The 23970-nt window shown below is 43.7% G+C and overlaps 1 protein-coding gene across 2 annotated transcripts; it reads left to right on the top strand.

Annotated features, from left to right (window-relative positions):
• The first annotated feature begins 1901 nt into the window (after positions 1-1901).
• On the top strand, positions 1902-22995 carry RAB29 (RAB29, member RAS oncogene family). 2 transcript variants are annotated; one of them, XM_035123453.3, is made up of 6 exons: positions 1902-2170; positions 2698-2900; positions 15216-15287; positions 16680-16861; positions 17611-17732; positions 18355-22995. In XM_035123453.3, exons 2-6 carry the CDS (start codon positions 2777-2779, stop codon positions 18482-18484), a joined length of 630 nt encoding a protein of 209 aa, XP_034979344.3. In that variant the 5' UTR covers positions 1902-2170; positions 2698-2776; the 3' UTR covers positions 18485-22995. The 2 variants fall into 2 exon arrangements, with proteins under 2 accessions (XP_034979344.3, XP_034979345.3); XM_035123454.3 differs by having other exon boundaries at positions 1907-2190.
• The last annotated feature ends 975 nt before the right edge of the window (positions 22996-23970 follow it).

Genomic DNA, 23970 nt, shown 5'->3' with positions numbered 1-23970 from the left:
GGCACAGAGAAAGAGGATAGAGGAAAGAGTTTATTTTAAGCACTTGCATACCCCAAGGACGACCTCTCTCCATAGGAAGCTACCCAGACCCTGAGAGCATTATCTGAGGTCCTCGTTCATGTGCTTCCTCTATGAGCGGTCCGAAGGATGGCAACATGAGAACGGGCTTTTTCTGCAGTGGCTCGCCTTTTGTTGAATGCTCTTTCCAGAGGGGTTCCCCTGGCACCTTCATTAAACACCTTTAGGGACCAGACACAAACATTCCTCTTTAACCAGGCCTTTGGCTGATTGGCATCTTATATCCCTTTTAAATGTGTTTATAGGAGAGGGGTTCCAAGCCAGAATTAAGATTGCCGGAAGAAATATCAACAACCTCAGATATGCAGATGACACAACCTTGATGGCAGAAAGCGAGGAGGAATTAAAGAACCTTTTAATGAGGGTGAAAGAGGAGAGCGCAAAATATGGTCTGAAGCTCAACATCAAAAAAACGAAGATCATGGCCACTAGTCCCATCACCTCCTGGCAAATAGAAGGGGAAGAAATGGAGGCAGTGAGAGATTTTACTTTCTTGGGCTCCTTGATCACTGCAGATGGTGACAGCAGTCACGAAATTAAAAGACGCCTGCTTCTTGGGAGAAAAGCAATGACAAACCTAGACAGCATCTTAAAAAGCAGAGACATCACCTTGCCGACAAAGGTCCGTATAGTTAAAGCTATGGTTTTCCCAGTAGTGATGTATGGAAGTGAGAGCTGGACCATAAAGAAGGCTGATTGCCGAAGAATTGATGCTTTTGAATTATGGTGCTGGAGGAGACTCTTGAGAGTCCCATGGACTGCAAGAAGATCAAACCTATCCATTCTTAAGGAAATCAGCCCTGAGTGCTCCCTGGAAGGACAGATCGTGAAGCTGAGGCTCCAATACTTTGGCCACCTCATGAGAAGAGAAGAATCCTTGGAAAAGACCCTGATGTTGGGAAAGATTGAGGGCACTAGGAGAAGGGGACGACAGAGGACAAGATGGTTGGACAGTGTTCTCGAAGCTACGAACATGAGTTTGACCAAACTGCGGGAGGTAGTGCAAGACAGGAGTGCCTGGCGTGCTATGGTCCATGGGGTCACGAAGAGTCGGACACGACTAAACGACTAAACAACAACAAGGAGAGGGGTTATTGGTTTGTGCTTTCTCATTCTTGTTTCTATCATGCATTTTGTGTTTTTATCTTGTATGTTGTATCTTGTATCTTGTATGTTTATGTTGTGAACCGCCCTGAGATCTGCAAGTGAACGGCGGTATACAAATTTAATAACAATAGTGCAAAATTCAACAGCTGGCATTGGAGGAGATTTTATACGCCAACACTCAGTGCCGGGTTTACGTATAAGCTAAACAAGATATAGCTTAGGGCCCCACTCTCTTGGGGCCCCCCAAAAAATTTCACTATTAATATACTTCTTCTTAATTGTATTTCAGTTCAATAAAATACGTATTTTGTTGTGTGTAAATGGCTTTAGATACCTATTAGGTCCATAAATTACCATATAGCATATATTCAACACAAAAAACAGCGACAACTTCTTGTTGACAAAGGACAGCTGGACATATAAAGGGACTCATTACCTTCAGGATCAGTAGCTTAGGGCCTCATCAAACCTGAATCGGGCCCTGCCAACACTGCACTATCAATATTCAGTATAGAAATCTACACATCGCACGAGCCGCGGTGCCTGCCTCCTGAAGGACAGACGGCAGCTACACTTTTCCTTCCCTAAAACACTACATTTCCCATGACGCAGCCGCTCCAGTTTACGGATTTAATAGGGAGCGCTTCACCCTATGCATGCTGGGTACTGTAGTTCCTCCGATGGGGCGAGGCAGCAGCCCCGCCCTCTCTCACATGACGGCCAGGAGAATGCGGAAAAGGCTCGGCAGCGGAGAAGCCGCGGCAAGAGGCGCGCTAGTTGCAGGATGAGGATCCTATCGAGAGCTTAAGCCTCTTTCTAAGCAAACGGCAATGCAAACGCTTCCCCTGCAAAGACTTTTTTGCTTCTGTGGTGCAACGGCGTGTACAGATTTGGTTTCCTCCCCAGCGAGCGCCCGGCGGCTGCTGACAGTGTGTTTTGCTTTCGCTACTCGTCGGGTGGAGAACTCCTCTTTGGGATCCGCTTGGTGCGTTTTAAACGCGTAAGGTAGGGCCGGGGAGTCTTCGCCCGGGCGCAAATACTGTAATTGAAAACACTGCTTGCTGCCTCCCTGCGTTCAGCGAGAGCTGGACCTGCAGGACGGAGCGGACAATTAAACGTAAAAGTTGCATACTGACCCCTACCCCACCCCTTGGTGGCTTCGCAAGATCCCTGTTTCTTAGAGGGAGGTCGAAACAAAATTTAAAAAAATTCCTTCCAGTAGCACCTTAGAGACCAACTTTGTCAGTCATTGGTATGAGCTTTTGTGTGCATGCATACTTCTTCAGATACTGTCTCTCATACCAATGACAAACTTAGTTGGTCTCTAAGGTGCTCCTGGAAGGAATTTTTTTATTTTGTTTCGACTTTGTCAGAGCAACATGGCTACCTACCTGTAATTAGAGGGAGGTGATTGCTTACTCCAGATGGGAAACCGAGAAGCGCTAAGCTCTGGATCGCCTGCCTGGGCTTTGGAGGCTGCTTTTGAATGCACAGATTTTTTTTGCCCTCTAGGGAAAAGTGAGAAGTGGCTGCTGTCTCTTCCCAAGAATTGAGGAAAGACGTGCACTTGTTTACTTGGCTGTTCCAAACCATGGGCCATCACGACCATATGTTCAAAGTGCTGATTCTTGGGGATGCCACAGTTGGGAAGACGTCACTGGTCCAGCGATATGCCAACGATAGTTTCAACAAGCACTACAAGTCGACAGTGGGAGGTGAGTTGTTTTGGATTCCTGCCCCCCCCCCAATACCCGCCGCCCCTGGAAAAACAACAACCTTATTTGCAATAGATGATGAGCTCTAATAACAGATTTAATAGCACAGTTCTAGTGCTATAAAAGTGTTGTGTATCCCAGATACCTGCCTTTTGATTGCATTCCGTCTGATGAAACGCTTTGTGGAACTCAAAAGCTGTCATACTCTTAAGTGGTAGGGGGTTAGTTCAATTAAAGGTGCTGCTCTCTTGTACAGTGGTTGCGAACGTGATCCGTGCGGGAAGCATGTTCGCAACCCCGCAGTGTTGCAACCCCCAGTGCTGTGTCTGCGCACGCGTGGGTCGTGATTCAGTTCTTCTGCGCATGCGCAAAGCACAATTTAGCGCTTCTGCGCATGCGCCAAAACCCAGAAGTAACCTGTTCCGGTACTTCCGGGTTCGGCGCAGTGCGCAACCCGAAAACATGCAACCCGAAGCATCTGTAACCTGAGGTTTGATTGTCTTCTATATTTGTTCCTGTTTCTTTGGATGTTGCATTTTTCACTTCCTCCTTTGGTGTTTCATTTGTGTTTGCACCTCTGTTGAAATAACACTGTCCCTCCCACCCATCATACTGGGTAGCAAAACGCCATTGAGATGTCCTGGTTTAAATACAGTGGAACCTCGGTTTATGAACACGTCGGTTTACGAATTTTCGGTTTACGAACGTCGTGGACCCATCTGGAACGGATTAATTCACTGTCCATTACTTTCAATGGGAAAGTTCGCTTCAGTTTATGAATGCTTCAGTTTATGAACAGACTTCCGGAACCAATTACACCCATGCTTCGGGTTAAGTATGCTTCAGGTTGAGTACTCCGCAGACCCGTCTGGAACGGATTAATCCAATTTCCATTACTTTCAATGGGAAAGTTCACTTCAGTTTATGAACGCTTCAGTTTAAGTACTCCGCGGACCGCCTGGAACAGATTAATCCACTTCACATTACTTTCAATGGGAAAGTTCGCTTCAGTTTATGAACGCTTCAGTTTATGAACAGACTTCCGGAACCAGTTGTGTTCATAAACCAAGGTACCACTGTATAGCCCTAGTTACTCATAGCCATTCGTGTATTCATTTCTATATCACTTTATTTTATTTTATTTTAATGTCAAAGCAGTTCACAACCTAAATTAAAACATCAAATAAAACATTACTGAAGAAAGTAAAATGGTTCATGGTGGGCGGTGGCAGTGGAAGCTCAGGCTCAATCACCTGGGTCTGCACTAAGAGATAGCCAAGATGATCTTGTAGTTGCTAGTTCTTAAATAATTGCAATCTATCAGTCAACATTAAAGCTTTTTTGTTCCATAGGAGAAACTAACTATATTGTGAAACACTGGTTCTCTGCATAAGGGTTGGCTGGCTTCAATTGTGTGTGTGTGTGTGTGTGTGTGTGTGTGTGTGTGTGTGTGTAAGAAAGACTTACTATTTTTACCAGAGTCCCTTTGGACCACCAATATATTTCCTGAGGTTTAACATTTTAAGAGTATATTCTGCATACTGTGGATGCCTCAAGAGTCAAGGCATGACTAGCTTATGTTAAGCATAGCTGCCACGTCTCCCGTATTCCCCGGGAAATCCCCGTTTTTTCAGCTGTTCCTAGCTGAAAAACGGATTTTTTTGTTTTTTCCTGGTTTATTCTGGTGCGGCGGCCATTTTGGAACTGGGCGGAGCATGCTCAGAAGCGACTTTTGATGCTGCTCTGCCCAGTTCCAAAATGGCTGCAGTGCGACTTCTGGCACGGCGGCCATTTTGGAACTGGGCAAAGCAGCATCAAAAGTCACTTCTGAGCATGCTCTGCCCAGTTCCAAAATGGCGTCAGCGCTACTTCCGGTCTGCTACTTTCGGCCTGGTCCCTTATTTCTCCGACAGCAACTTGGCAGGTATGATGTTAAGTGACCTGAAGTGTGGATTGTTACTTAAATGCACAGGAAGTACCTTAACAGATCAGAGCATGTGCCACCTAGTCCAGCATTCCTTGTGAGAATCTTAGCACAAAGTGGAACATCTTCTCTCCCTTCTTCTACATAGGTTATGTCTTTGGACTGAAACAGAAAGTTGCAGTCTGCTGTAGGCAAGCCTCTATTAACGTGACTGGAAATATTTAGATCAGTGTGGGACTGCTGTGTGTCTGGTGACGGGGCAGGGGGAGTCCCAAGTCCTCATTTTGCAAGTTGAACCGAGTCTGCTAGCCACATTCTTGGCAACAGACTATGTGTGTAAAAGGGCAAGGCATCTGTGTATGTGGAGAGAGAGAGAGAGAGCATTTAAGCATGGTGTGTGGTGTGAGAATCAAATGAGCTGTGCTGCTGTGAATTTCACCAGTATGGTGCTTTGGAAGTTATGGCTCCTTCTGTTTTAATTTCAGAGCTGAAGACAAGTGTGTGGAAGCAGCTACACTCTTCCCACTTTACACGTTGGATTAGTGGTGGCATTTTTTTAAAAAGTGCATCCTCTTGAAATATCTTTGGATTCTATATATAGAACCATAGAATTGTGGAGTTGGAAGGGGCCCCAAGATCCTCTTGTCCAACCCCTTTGCAGTGCTGGAATCTCAATTGCAGATAGCCATCCAACCTCTGCTTAAAAACCAGGACGGTGGTGCTCAGTGAATTTCTCAGGATTGTGATATAAAAAAGGCAAAACAGATACCCAGTCTCCTTTGACTTCAGTATGAAAGTCTTCTGAACTGCCTGTGTTTCTGTGGTAGATTGAGAGCCAGTTTCTATAAACAGAGGCCACTTTTTGGATTGAATATTAGGATGGGACTTCCTTCACTTTGCACAACAAATTATATTTGCTGAGAATTCAAGGGAGGGAGCCGTCTATTCCACCTCAAGTTCCTTGGAGGAAGGATGGAATGGAATGGTAATAAGTATGTAGCTCTCATGAATCATATGACTTGCATCAAAGAACTCCATAGATCAATTATCAAATCGTTAAGATAAATTATGTAATATTTTAGGCCAGAAGAAATACTCTTAACCTTGTGTTTTGGGAAAAGGGAATTTCTGAACTTGCTTGCAAAGAATGGGCAGAGCATTCTTTGGAGCTATCACCCATCTATAGCTGTCCTGGCTCATAGCAACCCGGGCTTAATGTGTGTGTATGACTCTTTTTGTTTATTCGTGGTAGATATTGGTTTCAAATCTTGCCCCTGAAGGCAGGTATTAACTGGCTGGTGTACTTGATGGGTCTGATAGACCTCTTGGGAGAATGAAGGTGCTTTGGATCTATCAGATCCAAGGAGCCCACTAACACTGGCCTGGAGCACCCTGTTTTGGGGTTTACGAACAGCAGAAACACTGCCAGTGATAGATCTACCGCCTGGGGAAAACTCTACCGATGAAGATGTGCCCCACCCCTTCTGGCAGAGAGACACATCCACTCCAGCCAGCAGATCTACTGGTTAGGATTGCTTTGGTAGTCTCTCATTGTTTCCAACAGCAGTTTTTAATCTTGGGAACCACGGCTGCTTTTAATTACCATATTTTTCCATGTACAGTATAAGATTAGGTTTTTCCCCCTAAAAAATAATGTCCAAAATTTGGGGATGTCTTATACATGGATAGATCTCTCCCCCCCCCCATTTTCTTAAATCCAAGTCCCCCAAAATAAGCCTTTAGGTATGTGGCCCTGAAAGCGAAATTATGGCTATGGCTCAAACTATGTTTCAGACCGGTGGGTTTAGTCCCCTTGATTTTGAGGGTTAATTTTAAATCTCCATGGGAAAGGGAAGTGGTAGAGGAAGTGCAGAAATGCGGTCTGTCCTCCCTTTATATTGAGTCCATGACCTATAGCCACGCTAAAGCGGTGATCGCTCAGAGATTGGGGGATATCGCCAGACAGGAGGACATAGCCTGCATGAAATCTGGGATGTTTTTAGGGGAGCAGGTGTATCGGGCTGCACCAGCCCGTTACCTGGCGGATATCCACTATGTGGAATACCGCAGATTACTTACTGCGGCCAGACTGAATGTTCTTGATTCAGCGGTTTTGAGGGGAAGATTTGGAGGAGTCCCATACAGTCAGAGAATGTGCCATTGTGCCTTGGGTGAGTATACTGTAACCCCATATTTATCTCAGTTTAGTTCCCAACTAAGAGAACAGCAGGCAGCATATTTGCTAAACAAGCCCACTGGGAAAATAGCCTTCTTGGTGGCTAAATTCCTCTTCCTGGCGCTCAAGTTTTGGAAACATATAACCGAATGCCTTGATGTGGGTTACCTGTAGGAGGTTCAGTAGCGCGGTCATAATTCATTTATGTATCCCTCTGATGCCTTCAGTTTTATATTTTTATATTTGTATTGAGAAATGTTTTTCTTTCTGACTATCGGTCGAATAAAGTATTTTGATTGATTGAAATAAGGGGCGTCTTATACATAGGGGCGTCTTAAAGATGGAAAAATACGGTAAATTGAATTATGGTTGCTGAGCTAGTCCTTGCTTTAACCCTTTGTGAAATCTCTTCCCTTCTGATTCTAAATGCCCCAAAGCAAGCACCTTCTGAAGAGTCCTGTCCTGCAGTGATCTGTAAAGGTAAAAGGACCCCTAACCATTAGGTCCAGTCGTGACCTACTCTGGGATTGCGGCGCTCATCTTGCGTTATTGGCTGAGGGAGCCGGCGTACAGCTTCCAGGTCATGTGGCCAGCATGACTAAGCCGCTTCTGGCAAACCAGAGCAGCACATGGAAACACCGTTTACCTTCCCGCCTGAGCGGTACCTATTTATCTACTTACACTTTGACGTGCTTTCAAACTGCTAGGTTGGCAGTGATCTGTAGAAGAGGCAAAAAGTGGGCTATTGGTATATCTAGATTTGATTGTTTATATTGGTAACTACTGATTAGCATGATTTTTTGTTGTTTTCAATAAAGGGGAATGCTTTAATTTACTGGAAACAGTAATGCCTTTAAAAACTATTTTAAAAATGTGGGAAGGTGGTCCATGAAGCAGGGCCACCCCGGGGAAAACTTAGAGCGATCTTGAATTCCTTCTTAAGAGTAACTCTGAAATTGTGGCAGAAATGGGCAAAACACTGCCACTACCCTTTTTTGTGCCACCCAGGTTTTGATCATCTGGGTTAAGTGCAGCAAGTGAGAGAGCAGGGGTCTCCATCAAATAAATGATTTACAGTATTTATAGCTGGCCAACCTTGAGCTGAGCGATGTACCGTTTCATTGGCTACAAATCATGCAGGTTCAGATGTTCTGTAAACCTTTGTAAAGAATGGGGACTATTCCTAAAGATCTCATCAGGTGGATTAACGAAAAGCCTAACCTGAAAGGGGTCATGTTAACGTATTGGTCTCTCTTGTCCTGTCTGTGACCTATTGGTCATTGATCAGATTGTGCAAAGTCTGGGAGGGAGATCTTGGGTATGACATTGTGGGAAATTCCTGGATTTCTGTATGGTAGAGATTGCCTTTGAACAGTGTTTGAAATTCCCCAGGTGTGTTTTGCTACTGGTCCGGGTCCACTTGCGACTACCTGTAGATTTCTGGGTGCTGGGTTGGCAATCACAGTTTAAAAACCTTTGCCTTAGTCCATATTTAATACCTGTTCCATTTCCCCTGTGTGTGTTTCTCCTTCTTGCATACTGGGACAAATGAATTGTTGTAAGAGCAAGCTACAGTCAAGCAATATAGTTGAGATCACAGAATCATAGAATTGTAGGTTTAAGGTGCCTAGCTTATATATCTGAATTTCTAACACTGCTTTTGAAATCGGTCCTTGTGAGACTGAGAGAAACCATGCTGAAATTGATTTATCACTGGTACACGATGCTGCAGAAACTAGGTCACATGGCTAGGACTCTTAAGTAGGTTGTGTTGGAGAGGATGCAATCGATTTGGCACAAAGTTCAACATGTGGGCATGCCCTGTTGTCCAACTGAGGTGGGTGTTCCAGGAAATTACAGCCATTGTTAATTAGAAATTTCATCATGACCCTGGCCTTGCCCTCCTTCCAGTATTTCCAGAGGCTACGTGAGGGTTGCTCGATAAATAGTGAATTTGTTATTTGCTGGCAGCCGCTTGCTTAGAGATCACACACCACTGGAAAGGATCGACACAGTTTTCGATACAAGGCTGGTGGTCCAAGGTGTGCACATAGCAGAAACACTGATGCAGAGACATCGAGTCAGCAGGTGCACCTTCTGTTTCAACTTTTATACGCCTGCTGAAAACTTTCCTATTCCATCACGCCTATGCAGGCAGTTAACAATGCACAGTTTTCTGCATTTTTGGTGCAAACCACTTTGATATTTTTATGAGTGATAACTCATTTTTTATTTTATTTTTAGATATTTTAAGAGTGATAACGGTATCTAAATATTTTTTTATAAGTAAATGAGGGATGAGAGCCAAAGAGAGACACATTTGCAGACAGTTGAGCCATGTTCATGCCACACATTAAAATATCGGTACTTTGATCAGTCGTGGCTTCCCCCAAAAAATTATGGGAGCTGTCATTTGTTAACAGTGCTGATAATTGTTAGGAGAACCCTATTCACAGAGCTACAGTTTCCACAGCTTCAGATTGCTCTGAAGATTTTAGCTGTGTGTGTGAATGTGGCCTTGGGATCCCTTTTTGCATTATGTAGCTGGTCAGAGGGGCTGTGCAGCCATCAGTCTCTCAGAACAACTTCTGGGTGGACATATTGTTGACATCTGTCTGTATTGAGAGACAGTGGAAGAGTGAGCCTTTGGGAGTAAAGCCAACCATTGGAGAGTCACAGCACCGATACGGCTGAGACGTGTTTTATTGCAGGCAGGACATTTTATTAAGTCACCTTCTCTCCTGAGTTGCTTCTGGTGTCTGTAAAGCAGTTGGCGTTACTAGCGTGTAAAGTATTGCCTCTGTCCATTCGTCTTTCATATTGGTGAAAGCTGTATTGTTATAGTTAGGCGTTTTGGGTTTTTTTTAAAATGAAAAAATTGATTAATACCATACATTGTACACTGCACTGTTGTATGCCTGGAAAAAAAACTTTTGAAAATGAACAGTAATCATTAAAAAAGGAGGAGAGGGAGCTTGCCGCTGGGAGTCAAGGAGGGGAAAGGTACAAGGAACAAGCATCGACTTCAATTGTTTACTTAATCCTGGGGTCAGTTGATGTTGCCACAACCACAATGCAACCTTCAACATCCTTAGAGCCTGCACTGTATATAGAAGATGCCCCTGGGTATGGAACAGATTTGTCTTTAAAAGCTGTGTTTGATGCTACTGAAAGCTTCACAGAGACTGTGGCTGAATAGTTCACAAGCTCTAGAAAGACACCAAATATCTGGCTAAACAGCCTCCCGGTGCGATAGAATTTCAGTATATGGGTAAGTGCAGCTTCCCCACTATTTCCTATTACCTTTCAACTCCCTGTTGGAAAATCCCGAATGAATAAGTAGGTCAGAGGTCATTAAAGTGAAGTCCAAACCCCACTGAGAAACTGATGTACAAAGGCCCCAGTTTTATGCCTGCAGAGGATTCGTTTACACCCCACTTTGATCAGTTGCAGTAGAGACGGGAGGGGGGAGAAGCTTTGCCATCTTTTCCTTCTCTGCAGCCTGACTTTTTTTTAAAAGAAAATAAAAGAGAGAGATTCACAACTTGCAGTATGTTTCAGACCCACTGAACTAGATAATAGCTGTGGTCTAATTTAGTTTTGTTCCTGTTGTGCTCTGTGGGGAGGGGAAGTGTCATTCTCAGGAGTCCCAACACACTTGCTGGAATGCAATTTTATTTTTATTATTTGATCTGTGAGTGGGAAACAGCCACAGTAGTCTCTGATTCAGACTAATGTGGCCAAGTGATGGAAAATAAATATGTTAATGTGGCAAGTAGTCCTTTAACATAATTCCATTTCTACCAGCTACCTAATTTTAAAAGAACACGTTGGATGTTTCTCTTTATTTTCTTTAGTTCTGTTTAGAAGAAGTTTATAAAAGTCCTTTTGGTATTTTTCTTTAGTTCTGCTTAAGTCTATAAGATCATTAGTCAAAGAACAGAACCAAACTAGGGCAAGATTAGCCGGGCCAGCCGCCTTAGTTTAAACTACCCCCTTTATACAAGGGTGACCCAAATCAAAATGATCTGATTATCTCTGGCTGCTCTTTCTGTTGGGGGTTAAGGCTTCACAGAATTTGCTCCTTAAACACACTTCACTGAAGTGCAAGGTAAGCTAAGAGGATCCAATGGCGAAGGGAATGGGGAGGAGTTGGACAAGGAGTCATTTGCAATAGATTCATCTTTATGGGAGGCAGAGGGAGGAAAGTTCCACTTACAAGTTTACAGCTTATTTTACTTTAACGTTATGGCTGTTTGCCAGCATTGCTGTTAGAGGCTCGGGTCCATCAAATATGTATTTTGTTGGTAAATTTTATATTCGGCTTTTCAGCTAGAGTCCTGAAACTGCCCCTGTGTGTTTGTGTGTGTTTATATAATATTATGTACGTAGATATTCATGAACTTGCAGTTCATCCTGAGAACATACTATAGACTTGTCACAAGAGTGCTCACCTGGCTTATTTTTTCTTTTGCAAGCTAAATGCCCTTTCTTGCTTAATTGAAGCATGCAGGCCACATATTCTTTGCCTGGGGTTGAGCTTCCATTATGAGATATTGTATGTTTTTGGCGGGACGCAGGTGGCGCTGTGGGTTAAACCACAGAGCCTAGGGCTTGCCGATCAGAAGGTCGGCAGTTCGAATCTCCGCAACGGGGTGAGCTCCCATTGCTCGGTCCCTGCTCCTGCCAACCTAGCAGTTCAAAAGCACGTCAAAGTGCAAGAAGATAAATAGGTACCGCTCAGGCGGGAAGGTAAACGGCATTTCCGTGTGCTGCTCTGGTTCACCAGAAGTGGCTTAGTCATGCTGGCCACATGAGCCGGAAGCTGTACACCAGCTCCCTCGGCCAATAAAGTGAGATGAACGCCACAACCCCAGAGTCAGTCATGACTGGACCTAATGGTCAGGGGTCCCTTTACCTTTACTTATGTTCTTGGCACTCAAGGCATGGTGTATTGAGCCAACAAAAATGTGTTGTGATTTCTAGACAGTGCCAGTGCTTTTTTCTGGGGGTATGCAGGAGTACGCCTACCCCTAAACATTTTGTGAATCAAGTTCGGCCTCATTGAGGGGCAGTATTTCAATACAAGTAGGAAAATGAGAGCACAGTACTAATAATATTGTTGTACGTATTAATATTAAATCCCTTCATACACACACACAGCCATCTGAAATACCATGCCTGGACTTGCACTGAATGTAGAATTGCCAGCCTAACATAGATAGATAGACAGACAGACAGAGAGAGAGAGAGAGAGATGAAGACATTTTCAGTTATTTGCATTTCTAAGCAGTGGTCCATTGATGACCAGTAACATATCTGGGTTATGACTCGTGAAACCTAAGTTCATAGAAAGGTTTAGACTTGGTATGGGGGGGGGGAGAGCAGGGGTCTTGTGCCTTTGATGGCTGTACTGTAGTGGGCAGAAATTCAACAGCTTAAACAGTTTCTCATTGTAAATGGGTGAGATGGTGGACTCAAAATAAATCAGGGGAGGGCATATGCAAGTGATAAAATTGACAGAGATAAGTTTTCTCATATCTTATCTCCAGCAAACCAAAGAGCCCTTTTTGAGTTCCACTGAGCTGAAAAGGTTGATTGTTTTGACAGCTGTCTCCATCTTGTTGTTGCCACAGTGAGACCGAGGCCTTGGCAGGATGGACAGACCTGTCTAATGGACAATTTATTGGGGAAATGCAGGAATCCCTTCAATTTAATTAGTCTCTTGGGTGGAAAATCTTTACAAGTCCTCCAACCTTTCAGGGAAGGACTTCCACCACCAACCCAAAGGTGTCACAGGGAAATCGGGTTATTACAACACATACCCACAGATTTAATGTCTGCCCTGCCATATGTGTTGGGTCAATGATGAAACTTTTACATAAAGGTGGGTCAGTGGTGTATTGAAACAGCTCCGCAGATCTCATGGCAGCCATGAATATTGAGTCCTTTGAAACAGCCATCCTGGGATTCTCCAACACCACCTGCTTGTGCAAAGAGGATCCAAAGTCAGCAGTACATTTTCTTGTTCCGTCTCTCTGGCCAAGCATCACTTACAAGCTTATGTTGATGCTGCACCAAGTACCCAAAGCTGGGTCACTTCAGTTCCCCCCTAGTTCATCCCCCCCAAGTCTGAGTAATACCTACCGGTTTCACTCCCTCATCCACAATTAAATTTAAGGAAGGGTTGTAGCTCAATGATAGAGCATCTGTGTTGTATGCAGAAGTTTCCCAGCATCTCCAGATAGGGCTCAGAAAGATTTCCTGTTGGAGAGCTGCTGGCAGTCAGTGTAGACCAGGCATCCCCAAACTTCACCCCTCCAGATGTTTTGGACTACAATTCCCATCTTCCCCGACCACTGGTCCTGTTAGCTAGGGATCATGGGAGTTGTAGGCCAAAACATCTGGAGGGCTGCAGTTTGGGGATGCTTGGTGTAGACAATACTGAGCTAAATGGACCCAATGGTCTGACTCAAGAGGATGACATCATCCTAAGTTCCTAAACTGTGAATGGTTGATGATTTGCAGTGGACCAATCTGCCATTCAGAAGCACCACCACCAGGTGTGAGAGCTGCTTGGTAGAACATCTTGCTCAGGGGTCACCAACCTAAGGCCCATGGGCCGGAAGCAGCCCGCGGAGTCGTTTGACCGTCCCATGAGCTGCCCCTAAACCAAGTTGCCCGCTCGCATGCTGCGCTAAACCAGCGCAGCGTGAGGACTCGCTTCCGTGGCACCAGAGATCGCATCTGCGCATGCGCGCGATCCAACCCACAAAGGGATTTCCGCGGTACCGATCTGGCCCAGGCAAGATAAACCTTGCCAACTCCTGATCTTGCTGGTTGGGAAAAGTACTGTACCTGAAGAGGAGAGAGTTCTCAGCTATCTATCCCCTCTTTGTCTTACCTTAGGGAAGCTTTTAATATCTGATGTATTGTTGTATATTAATGTTTTGTTGCCTCACAGGGTTGTTGTAGGGATTAAGTGAGGGGGGGGACTATGTATACCACTTTGAGCTCCTAGGAGAAAGGGCAGGACATAAATATGCAATCAATCAATCAATGATTATTATTAAATTTATTCCCACCCTTCACTAACAGGTTCTGGGGGTGGGCTGCAACAATTAAAAATTGAGAATTAAAAACAGTTAAAACATTTCATAGGAACAGGGTGGTGGTGCAGATGTCAACATGGTATACTGATGGGAGTTTTAAAAAAGAGACTTATTAAGAAATATGTAAAGCTTCTGTCTCAAGGGGAAATTATTATATATATACTCTTGCTGTTAGTTATCATATTTCAGGTGGAAATAATCCTGGATCCACGGACATAGAAGCAATCATCCAGGATTTGGGACATATTACTTGTGTGAGCATGCACATAATGTGTGCCCACTCTTCTGTTTCAGAGTTGTTAGGGATAGCAACCGATGACCACAGGAATCTGGAGAAGCAGTTGGCTTGTCATATGGTTGTAGACTGCTCTCCGTGTGGTTAAAGCTGCATGGGGGAATGGGGTGGAATATTAAAGTGACATCTGCATGGTTGTCTGTTTCCACCACTTCTCTGTGATTTACTGGAGCATAAACATATGCTTTGAGGTCAGCAGTACTCAAGAAATGCTATAGCTTGGGCTTAACATCTGCTGGAAGGAAGAACATGAATAGCATCAAGACAGCAGTGTAGAAGCAACTGCCCATAGCAACGCGTGGCAGGGCCAGCTAGTAAGAACATAAAAAGAGACTGTTGGATCTAGTCCAGGCATAGGCAAACTCCGGCCCTCCAGATGTTTGGGACTACAATTCCCATCATCCCTGACCTCTGGTCCTGTTAGTAGGGATGATGGGAATTGTAGTCCCAAACATCTGGAGGGCTGGAGTTTGCCTCTGCCTGATCTAGTCCATCTATTCCAGCATCCTGTTCTCACACTGACCTACCAGATCCTTGTGGGAAATCTGCAAGCAGGACCCAAGCACAAGAGAACTCCCTGCTCCTGATGTTTCCAACAACTAGTCTTCAGATGCATTACTGCTTCCAACCATGGAGACAGAGCATAGCCATCATGAGAACCTTACCCTCCTTGAATTTGTTTAATCCTCTTTTAATGCTCCTCAGGCCTGAAGCAGAAGTGCTCATAAGCGGAGCATACTGCACAGTGATTTTATTCAACCCCTAACTGGTTTTATCTTTTTCTTTCTTTCTTTCCATGGTTGTCCAGTGGATTTTGCTCTGAAGGTGGTACAGTGGTCAGAGTCTGAGACAGTGAGGCTGCAGCTGTGGGATATTGCAGGTGAGCTTTGAAAAGTCGCTTGTTCGTTTGTGGTGGATGGGGTCCCCCCCCGATTTGTTTGTCTTTTTCTATCGGTCAAAGATGGTTCCAAAGAGGTAGGAAATTCCCACACACAGTAGCTGTATAATTTTCATCCATGTGTTGTTGTGTTTCACCTCTTTAGTGATGCAGTTTGTGCAGTTTCTTATGTAAGTCTGGAAATGGCAATTTTGGGGGAATGCCTTGAAAATGGTACTGATGGATGGATATTGCAATTAACGGTGACTAAGAGGCATGTGTATTTTTTTTGCTTTGTCATTCCACTGCCAAAGAGACAGCCCATTTAAAAAGTGGCTTGCCTCTTCAGCAATCGACGCAGCTGCCATAAAATTAGGAAGCAAAACTCAGCAATGTGCAGGGTTCGTTACTTTACCTACCAGTATGACTTCTCAGTAAGGATAACATATATAAAAAAATTATTGAGGCAGTTTCCCCTCTCCCTCAAAAGAGTGAGTTTGGCACAGGCAGCTGCAATGGGAGGGAGACACAAGTGACTTTCTGAAGCAGAAAAGTCAAAGCAACAACATTTCTTCTTTGGTGCAGTACAGAAACTGGTGAACTCCAAACTGTGGATTAACTTGGATGTCGGGAATCATTGGGGGATCCTGGTAGTTCTTGCAGGTTTCGTTTGGTCCCCTTCATCTCAGGGTCGGATTTAGGTTTGATGAGGCCCTAAGCTACTGAAGGTAATGGGACCCTTTATATGTGCGACTGTCCTTTGTCAACAACAAATTGTCGCTGTTCTTTGTGTTGAATATATGCTATATGGTAATTTATGGACCTAATAGGTGTCTAAAGCCATTTGCACATAACAAATAGGAGCCTACACAACACAAAACACTGTTGCTGTATTTAGGTTTTATTTTATTTGTTTTTTTTATCTTATATTTTGGAAATGTACATCCAGGGTTTTTTCCCTCTAAATTTTTGGGGAGGCCCCAAGAGAGTGGGGCCCTAAGCTGTAGCTTGTTTAGCTTATGCGTAAATCTGGCACTGCTTCATTTTCCTATCGATTGGTGCCTTAAAGCTTTAGGGTGGGGTACGTAACCTGTGGCCTTCCAGAGGTTGCTGGGTTACAAATCCCATCAGCCTCAGCCGGCATGGCCCTGAGGTTGGAGATAATGGAAGCTGTAGTCCAGCAATATCTGTAGGACCACGGTTTGACCATCCTGTGTACGAGTCATCCCACTTGGTCAAGTTTTCCACTGTCCTTGCCAGAAGGCAGTAAAGCAGATACAACTCCCTTGATGTTGGATCAAGCAAATGTGGAGGGGGAAGCTGCCTAGGACTGAATCTGAGAATGGCTGCCTTAAGGTAATGCTAAAACTCCTTCATCGCCTAAACCCTCCCCAGGCCAAGAACGTTTCACGTCTATGACTCGGCTGTATTACAAAGAGGCATCGGCCTGTGTGATCATGTTTGATGTCACCAGTATTGGCACGTTCGCCAGCTGCCAGAAATGGAAGTATGATTTGGACAGCAAGCTGAAGCTGCCGGATGGAAGCCCCATTCCTTGTCTGCTGCTGGCTAATAAAGTGAGTGGCTGTAGACTGAGTGTTTCCAGCTGTTTTTCTTTCTTTTTAAAAAGGCTGTAAGCCCTCTGAAACTCCCCTAAAGCGCTGGGAGATAAGAGCCGTGCATGTGTGCTGTCCTCATGCCACCAGTGAACACTGGCAGCAGCTGAGAATTAGGGTTGGGACCTAAAAAGAAGGGGGCATGGAAGAGAGCTTGGAGAATGTGTGTCCTCACTGGCCTTCCCTGACCCAGTTCCATCTCCCCACAGAGTTTTTAAAGGGAGGGTGGGGAAGGTCTTGAGGGCTGCACTCTGCCCAGAGCCAGAGCTAAAAGTGTGCAGGAGAAGGACCCCTCTCCCCCCCCCTTTCTTTCATTTCCCCCTCCCCGTCTAAAATTGTCCCTGATATCACTAAGGAAGTGGGGAAATTCCCAAGTGGGGCCTCTTTCATGACCCTGAAAAAAACATATTTGAAACAGCTGCTTAGGATATAAAATATCTGTACATTTCTCAAACTCTGTTTTGAATTTGAGGAGATTATTTTGAACAGTTAAAAGAATTTTTTTAAGTGGCAGAAGAGGCACAGTTGTCTCGTCATTTTACCCTGCTAATTCAAACTGCGGCAGCACTAATAGTTATAGCATCGCCTTATAATCTGCTGGGTAGATCTGGCCGTGTGCAGATTTGTGGCAGAGGCAGAAAACGAATTGTACACCTCTTCCTGACTGTTCTAAAAGGTGAACTTGCACTTTCCTAAATTCTCTTTTCCAGTGTGACCTTTATCCGTGGGCTGTGACCAGAGAAGAAATTGATCGGTTCAGTAAAGAGAATGGCTTTACCGGATGGACTGAAACCTCTGTCAAGGAAAACAAGAATGTAAATGAGTCAATGAGGTAGGCAAATTGAATGCTTTTTTCAGAGGTAATTAGCCCTTAAGAACGGGTCTATGGATAACATACGACAAAAGAGGTGAGGTCTTTAAAAAGAGAATTCCAGCTTCACTCAGTTCCAAAATATCCAGTCATGCTTTCACTATGATGTTGCAGCTAGGTTTGGAGTGAGACAGGCAGCACCGCAGGTATTTAAGTGATTTGCAGTGATTCGGCTACCATTTTGGCTGTAGGCCAGGATCTGGGATGTGATGCTCTATAGAGATTTGGTCTCAGGTGATTAGGTCAGTAGATGGAACAAGCTTGTACCCTCTGTAGGTAAGGCACCACAGAGTATGCATACTCTTGCTTATTTTTTAAAAAACGGAAGTTGTTTTGGGTCCATGGTGGTGTTCATTCCTCAGCAAGCCCACCTCTTGCCAGAGAAACAACTTCATTGCAAACAGCGTCTGTCAGCAAGGTAATGTTTTCTCGGAGGTAAATGCAGAACCCCACAGTCACATTGTGTCAGGTTTGAACAGATGGGGTCCCCAGGAGAGAGTCCTCCCCTGTGATTTGGTTCCTGGAATGCTGGGAATAAGTGCTGTCTGTTCTCTCTTTCTAACCTAATCCCGTTTCTTCCTAGAGTCCTTATTGAGAAGATGATGGTGATGTTGTTGTCGTCGTCAGGTGATACGGACGTCACTGTTTCAGGCCGTGGAGACTACATCAATCTACACCAAGCTGCAGCCACGCCCAATTGGGGGTGCTGCTAGTTGCACCTCCCTAGACTTCTGCATCTGATCAGAGGTCGAGAGCACCTTTGAAACTTAATACGGGCTTTTCTTCAGAAGTAGTACTGAACTGCCTCATGGCATTACTATAAGCGGCAATATAAGACCAAGGCATCCCAGGAAGGTCGATGGAAGCCACAGTCTTCCCTGCTTATGGGCCATTGGGGTACACTTCTGCCATTCTGTGTTCCTCATTGCAAGTTGGGCTAACTTGGAGGAGGTTGTTCTGCTCGCTGCAGCCTTCTGTACTTGTGGGAAAGTCTCCACCACAGTTGAGTGAAGATTACGCAGCAGGAAGAAAGGCCACAAGGAGCTCTTAAAGCAAAGCCCCAGGTAACCTGGCTGTGTCTAACCAGCGTACGTGCTAAATCTTGCACTTTGAAGCAGACTGCCTTTAATGTATCCTCTGCGGAAACATGCTGTGATTATCCCCCCTTGTGACACAGCTGCACAACTCCCTCCTTCCACAGCCCTTCTTGAGGTGCCATATTTGCCAGGATAAGCCTATTGCTGCTTTTGTGTGTGTGTTTTCTGAGAATGGCTACATTTAAGCTGAAGGAAAAAAACACAAGGGACTCTGGCCTTTCTTTTTGTCCCTGCTTTTATAAGGGAGATACAATTGTCAGGTCCTTTTCCTGTGACTATTTCATTAGTGAGCCCAGCAATGAATTGAGGTAAAAGCTGTAAACTGCTTTGCATTGATGCACCTTATTAGAGCAGGAGCAATGTTTTTATGTTTTTATAGCCCTTTCCCTGGTAGGATCTCATTTGCCTCTTTCATATTCTGATAAATTACTTCCCCCTCAGAGGCCGTAATATGTGGGTGTAGATAGCCACCATGCAATGCTATCTCGAAAGCACGCCGATGGGTTTTAGTGAACCGAGGGGGTAAACACAGAATAGGGAACACAGCAGGACAGAAGGCAAGAATTAAATCTCTCCTGTACCTTTTTGCTACCAGCCATTTTCTTCCCTTTTAATATATAGCAGATAGACTTTGTTTTTGCAGAAAATACAAAATTGTAACTTACCAGCTTTTAAAAATTACTAATTCAGGAAGGTTAACTTTTCAAAATGGTGAGTTGTAGTAGGGTGCTTAAATTTCTTAATCTATTTTTTAAAAATAAACAGCCAAGGAGATGCATGTGTAATGGGTAAAATATTCCGCGGATGAATAATGTGTCTATATTCAACCAAACTCTGAAATTTCCTGGATGATTGGTTAAAAGCAAATCTATTCAGGCCAAAAAAGAAAGATCTATTAAAGCCTTGCAATGTTTGAATCTTTGCCTGATAACATTACAGTTATTTCAAACTGTCTGTTCAAATAGGGTAATGGGCACAACTTCTGGATAAGATATAAAATATATATTCAGACTATTTTCTCAGTTATGTAGACAACAAGGCACATTATTTATCCATTGGACTCGTTCTTATTATAGGATATTACAAGTTATGTATTTTGTAAATAAAGTTTATTAAACAGTTGCTGCTAAGAAAGATAATGACAGTGGATGGGGAGCTGGAATCTCTCTAGATATTGTTCAAGATGGTAATAACTTTATTTTTAGTGTTTTTAAATGGTGGTGAAGGACATCTTTCTTTGCACTGTTTCTGAATACTGCAGGTAGGAGTACTGACCACAGAGAAATTCAAGCTAAATGCTTTTAAAGGGGATGCTATATAGACCACTAATGTGGTGCCCTCCAGAAGATTTGGACTACAATTCCCATCAGTTGGAACTGTTGGGACTTGTAGTCCAAAACATCTGGACAGCACCATGTTATTGAAGAGGGATCTATAGAAAAACAATGTCAGATAACTTGGTTGTGTTTCGGTATATTCAAATATCTCATTGTACTCTTTGAAATGGGAGCACAACAAAACTAGCCTCAGATTGCTACTGTGCAATTGGAAGTACAAATTACAAAGATTTGAGGACTTTAAAACTTCTGCCTGCACTAATTAAGTCAGTGGTAGGAGAAGAACCTAAGGGCTTTCTAGAAATGGTTCCTTTCCCACATGATGGTGAAAGTCTATATCAGGATTCCCCAGACTTACCATGCTTCGGGCCGGTGCCTGAAGCGCCGATCCTGCGGTGGACCGGAGGGCGGGGGAGCACGCGCCCATGCTATTTCCAGTGCACCTCCGGGTCACCAGAGAACTGGAAATGGCTTGTGCACATGCGCACGAGCCTCCAACCCAGAAGTGCACTGGAAATGATGTGTGTGCATGCGCGCAAGCTATTTCCAGTCCCCCAGCGACCCGGAAGTGGGTCGCTGGACCACTAAGAGCGAGCGGCAGGGGTCGCCAGGGGCTGGATAAATCGGTCCTTTGGGGACCTCTGGTCTATATGATACAGTCATACACCTGAACTACAGCACTAGCCCTTCCACTTTGTACCATTTTTGAAAAGTGGTATATATAATGCAGAATTTGACAGCTGCCTGGCAGAAATTACTGCTGGGTTATTGGCACACAGATCCATTGGACATGAGCTGTTTCAAGCAACATCTCTGACAGCCATGATCTATAGGAGAAAGATTTAGCACATCTCCCTTTGCCTAATGTACTTGTGCACTGGCTTACAACTGCTGTTTGATTGTCTAGATTAATATATCTGTAGGGATCTGTGCAATGGCATTGGAAGGCATTTGAGGTCACTAAGCCTGCCTTCCCCGACCCGGTGCCCTCCAACCACTGTTGGACTCCATCAGCCCCAGCCATCATGGCCAATGGTCAAGGATGATGGGAGCTGTAGTCCCACTAGGTTGGGTGAAGTTGTAGGAACCCCCCCCCCCAATCTGTGTGAACCCATGTATAGCATTGTATAGGTAGACAGTTGAGAATATATGCACATTATCTTTTCCACATCCAGTTCTATTTTTGCGCCCTTTGAATAGCTGATGAGAAAATTTAAAATCTCTCAAGCCACTATCTCATGGAGCTACTATATTCTTGACTTGCGAACATACAAAGGCAGCTAGGGAAACAGCTGACTTTCCAAAGGGCTGTCTTTAGAGGACCAACTGGAATGCAAGGTATACAATCAAAACACTAGAACTTTCACGTTTGAAAGGGTGCTTTGCAAAACAAGAGATGTCTCAGTGTTTAAACCCTATGTGTGTTGGTCCTAAGTGCTGTGCAAAACTCTTTCTGCCAAGACATAATGGACATGTTACCTCGCTTGAAGTGCTTATTTTATGTAAGCTTTTAAAATAAAAACAGAGCGGTGTGTTTTGTTTTTTACAACTCATGCTATACTGATTTGCTTCTGATCTAAAACTTTTATGCCATTTTTTTTCTGGTTGTAAGTAAACTGAAAGCAATTTGGTAGAGAGAGGCTCAAATGAGAGCTGCTGTTTCCTTTTAGGAGGGGTGCATTTCTTCTTGGAAATTCCTAAACCTTCCACTTAGCATACGGTACAAGAAAAGCTGTCTTGGTAGTCTTAAGCAGAGTTTGTAAATTCATTGTGTTTTATTTATGGCTCAATCCCCTCCCTCTCTCCATCAGATTGCAGTTCTTTGATTGCAAGCCATGAGATTCTCTAAATGGTTGTCTTCATCCAGATGGTATTCTAGGGCTACCTATAGGCCAGAATAAATTCTTCTACCCCCCCCCCCAAAAAAAATTAAAGTATGATGTAGGATTTATTATAATTAAATCCTTATTCTGGTATGTAGCTGCATTGCCTATGTGTAGTACACAATTCCTGCCACTTCCCCAGAGAGTACAAAATCACACTCAATTAAGCATGGGTACTGTGGAGACTGGATGGGCTGAATTAAGATTCCCATCCCCACCGGTTTGCACCAAGCAGTGCCTTAGTAATATGGTTTGATATCTGGGACATGTCCACATGAGAGGCTTAATCCAGGTTTTGATGGCTCAAGAATGCATAAAAGAAAATGCATTTTAGCACAAATAGAAATGTTTTAATCACCCCTTTGCCAATCAGCACTATTTTAGCACGGTCGTTTTCACTCCCACCACCCCAAAATTTTAGTTAGTGCTAAATATTTTAACTTACTTCTTGAAAAAGTTATTAAAGCTATCATGCAATATAAAAGCACTTTAGCATAAATTGAACATTTGCCTAAAAACAAGAGTCTAAATAAAAGGGGTTTTTTAATTAGAAAATCATATTCTCTTACTTGTGCCTTCCTTACCTACATGACTGTCACATTTACTTGTCTGGATGTTACACTGCATGATTTATGCAGAGCAAAAGTGCCATTCTTCCCTGCCCCACGGGGGAAGTGTATGGACCACCTTCCATCAATTTGAACAATGGTCATTGAAAACTCACCTCAAACAGTTGGTGGTTTTTTTCAGAATCTCACATATTTATAATACACATTTGAATTGCATTATTTTATATGTTTAAAAGTATTTGTTCTTATGTCAAAGAGACAAATGAGATTTTAGTTGTGTTGTGTTCATAACCAATGCAGTGTTGGAAAAACTGAAAATAAATCTGAAATCAGCCTGACTTTGCTTGTTCACATCTACTGGTTTCTCAGTTTATGCAGTTGTGGGATGGAACTGTGTCTGTCATCCAGACTTTTTTGCTTATTGGGTTTGACTAGAGGTGGATTCCATTTTGTGTCTCAAGCCTTTTGTGTGACGTAAGTTGCTAGAACAACCCTAAATATGTGCATACTGGTAAATTTGCAGTAATTTCCAAATGATGAATTCTGGAGGACTATGGAAACCCCTCTGGTTAAATCATCAGGTCTTTTGGACTAGGTGCTTTTTAAGAAGAATTTGGTTGTGGAAGAATTTGGGAAGGAGGTGTGGCAGCTAGCAGCTACTGTATAGGTAAAGTAAGGGGTTTCCTATAATGTTGGTTAAAATACAGTGGTACCTCGGTTTATGAACACAATTGGTTCCGGAAGTCTGTTCATAAACTGAAGCGTTCATAAACTGAAGCAAACTTTCCCATTGAAAGTAATGGAAAGTGGATTAATCCGTTCCAGACGGTCCACGGAGTAACCGTTCATAAACTGAAGCAAACTTTTCCATTGAAAGTAATGGAAAGTGGATTAATCCGTTCCAGATGGGTCCGTGAAGTACTTAAACTGAAGCGTTCATAAACTGAAACATGGGTGTAATTGGTTCCGGAAGTCTGTTCATAAACTGAAGCGTTCATAAACTGAAGCGAACTTTCCCATTAAAAGTAATGGAAAGTGAATTAATCCGTTCCAGATGGGTCCGCGGCGTTCATAAACCGAAAATTCATAAACCGAGGTGTTCATAAACCGAGGTTCCACTGTAGCAGGTGAATTGCTTCCTGTTTTCCCCCAAAATATTGCAAAACTTTGGAGGAGATTTAGGTGGGAGAGCTAGTGACAGTTGGGCATTAAGTTTAGTCATGGATATTGATTGTACTATTCTTCATTGGGTAATACCATTGGGATCTATTCAACTAAGCAAAAAGTTCTGTCACCACAAGGATTTCTGCTTT

This window comes from Zootoca vivipara, chromosome 7 (genome assembly GCF_965207765.1).
Source record: "Zootoca vivipara chromosome 7, rZooViv2.hap1.1, whole genome shotgun sequence".
In the NCBI taxonomy this organism is placed as follows: domain Eukaryota; kingdom Metazoa; phylum Chordata; class Lepidosauria; order Squamata; family Lacertidae; genus Zootoca; species Zootoca vivipara.
This window is presented reverse-complemented; position numbering and strand designations above follow the sequence as displayed.

Excerpts from the sequence above, each read along its gene's own strand:
- RAB29 (XM_035123453.3), top strand. The coding sequence starts at position 2,777 with ATGGGCCATCACGACCATATGTTCAAAGTGCTGATTCTTGGGGATGCC. Across the intron at positions 2,901-15,215 it reads CTACAAGTCGACAGTGGGAG|TGGATTTTGCTCTGAAGGTG; the intron begins GTGAGTTGTTTT and ends ATGGTTGTCCAG. Across the intron at positions 16,862-17,610 it reads GTCTGCTGCTGGCTAATAAA|TGTGACCTTTATCCGTGGGC; the intron begins GTGAGTGGCTGT and ends TCTCTTTTCCAG.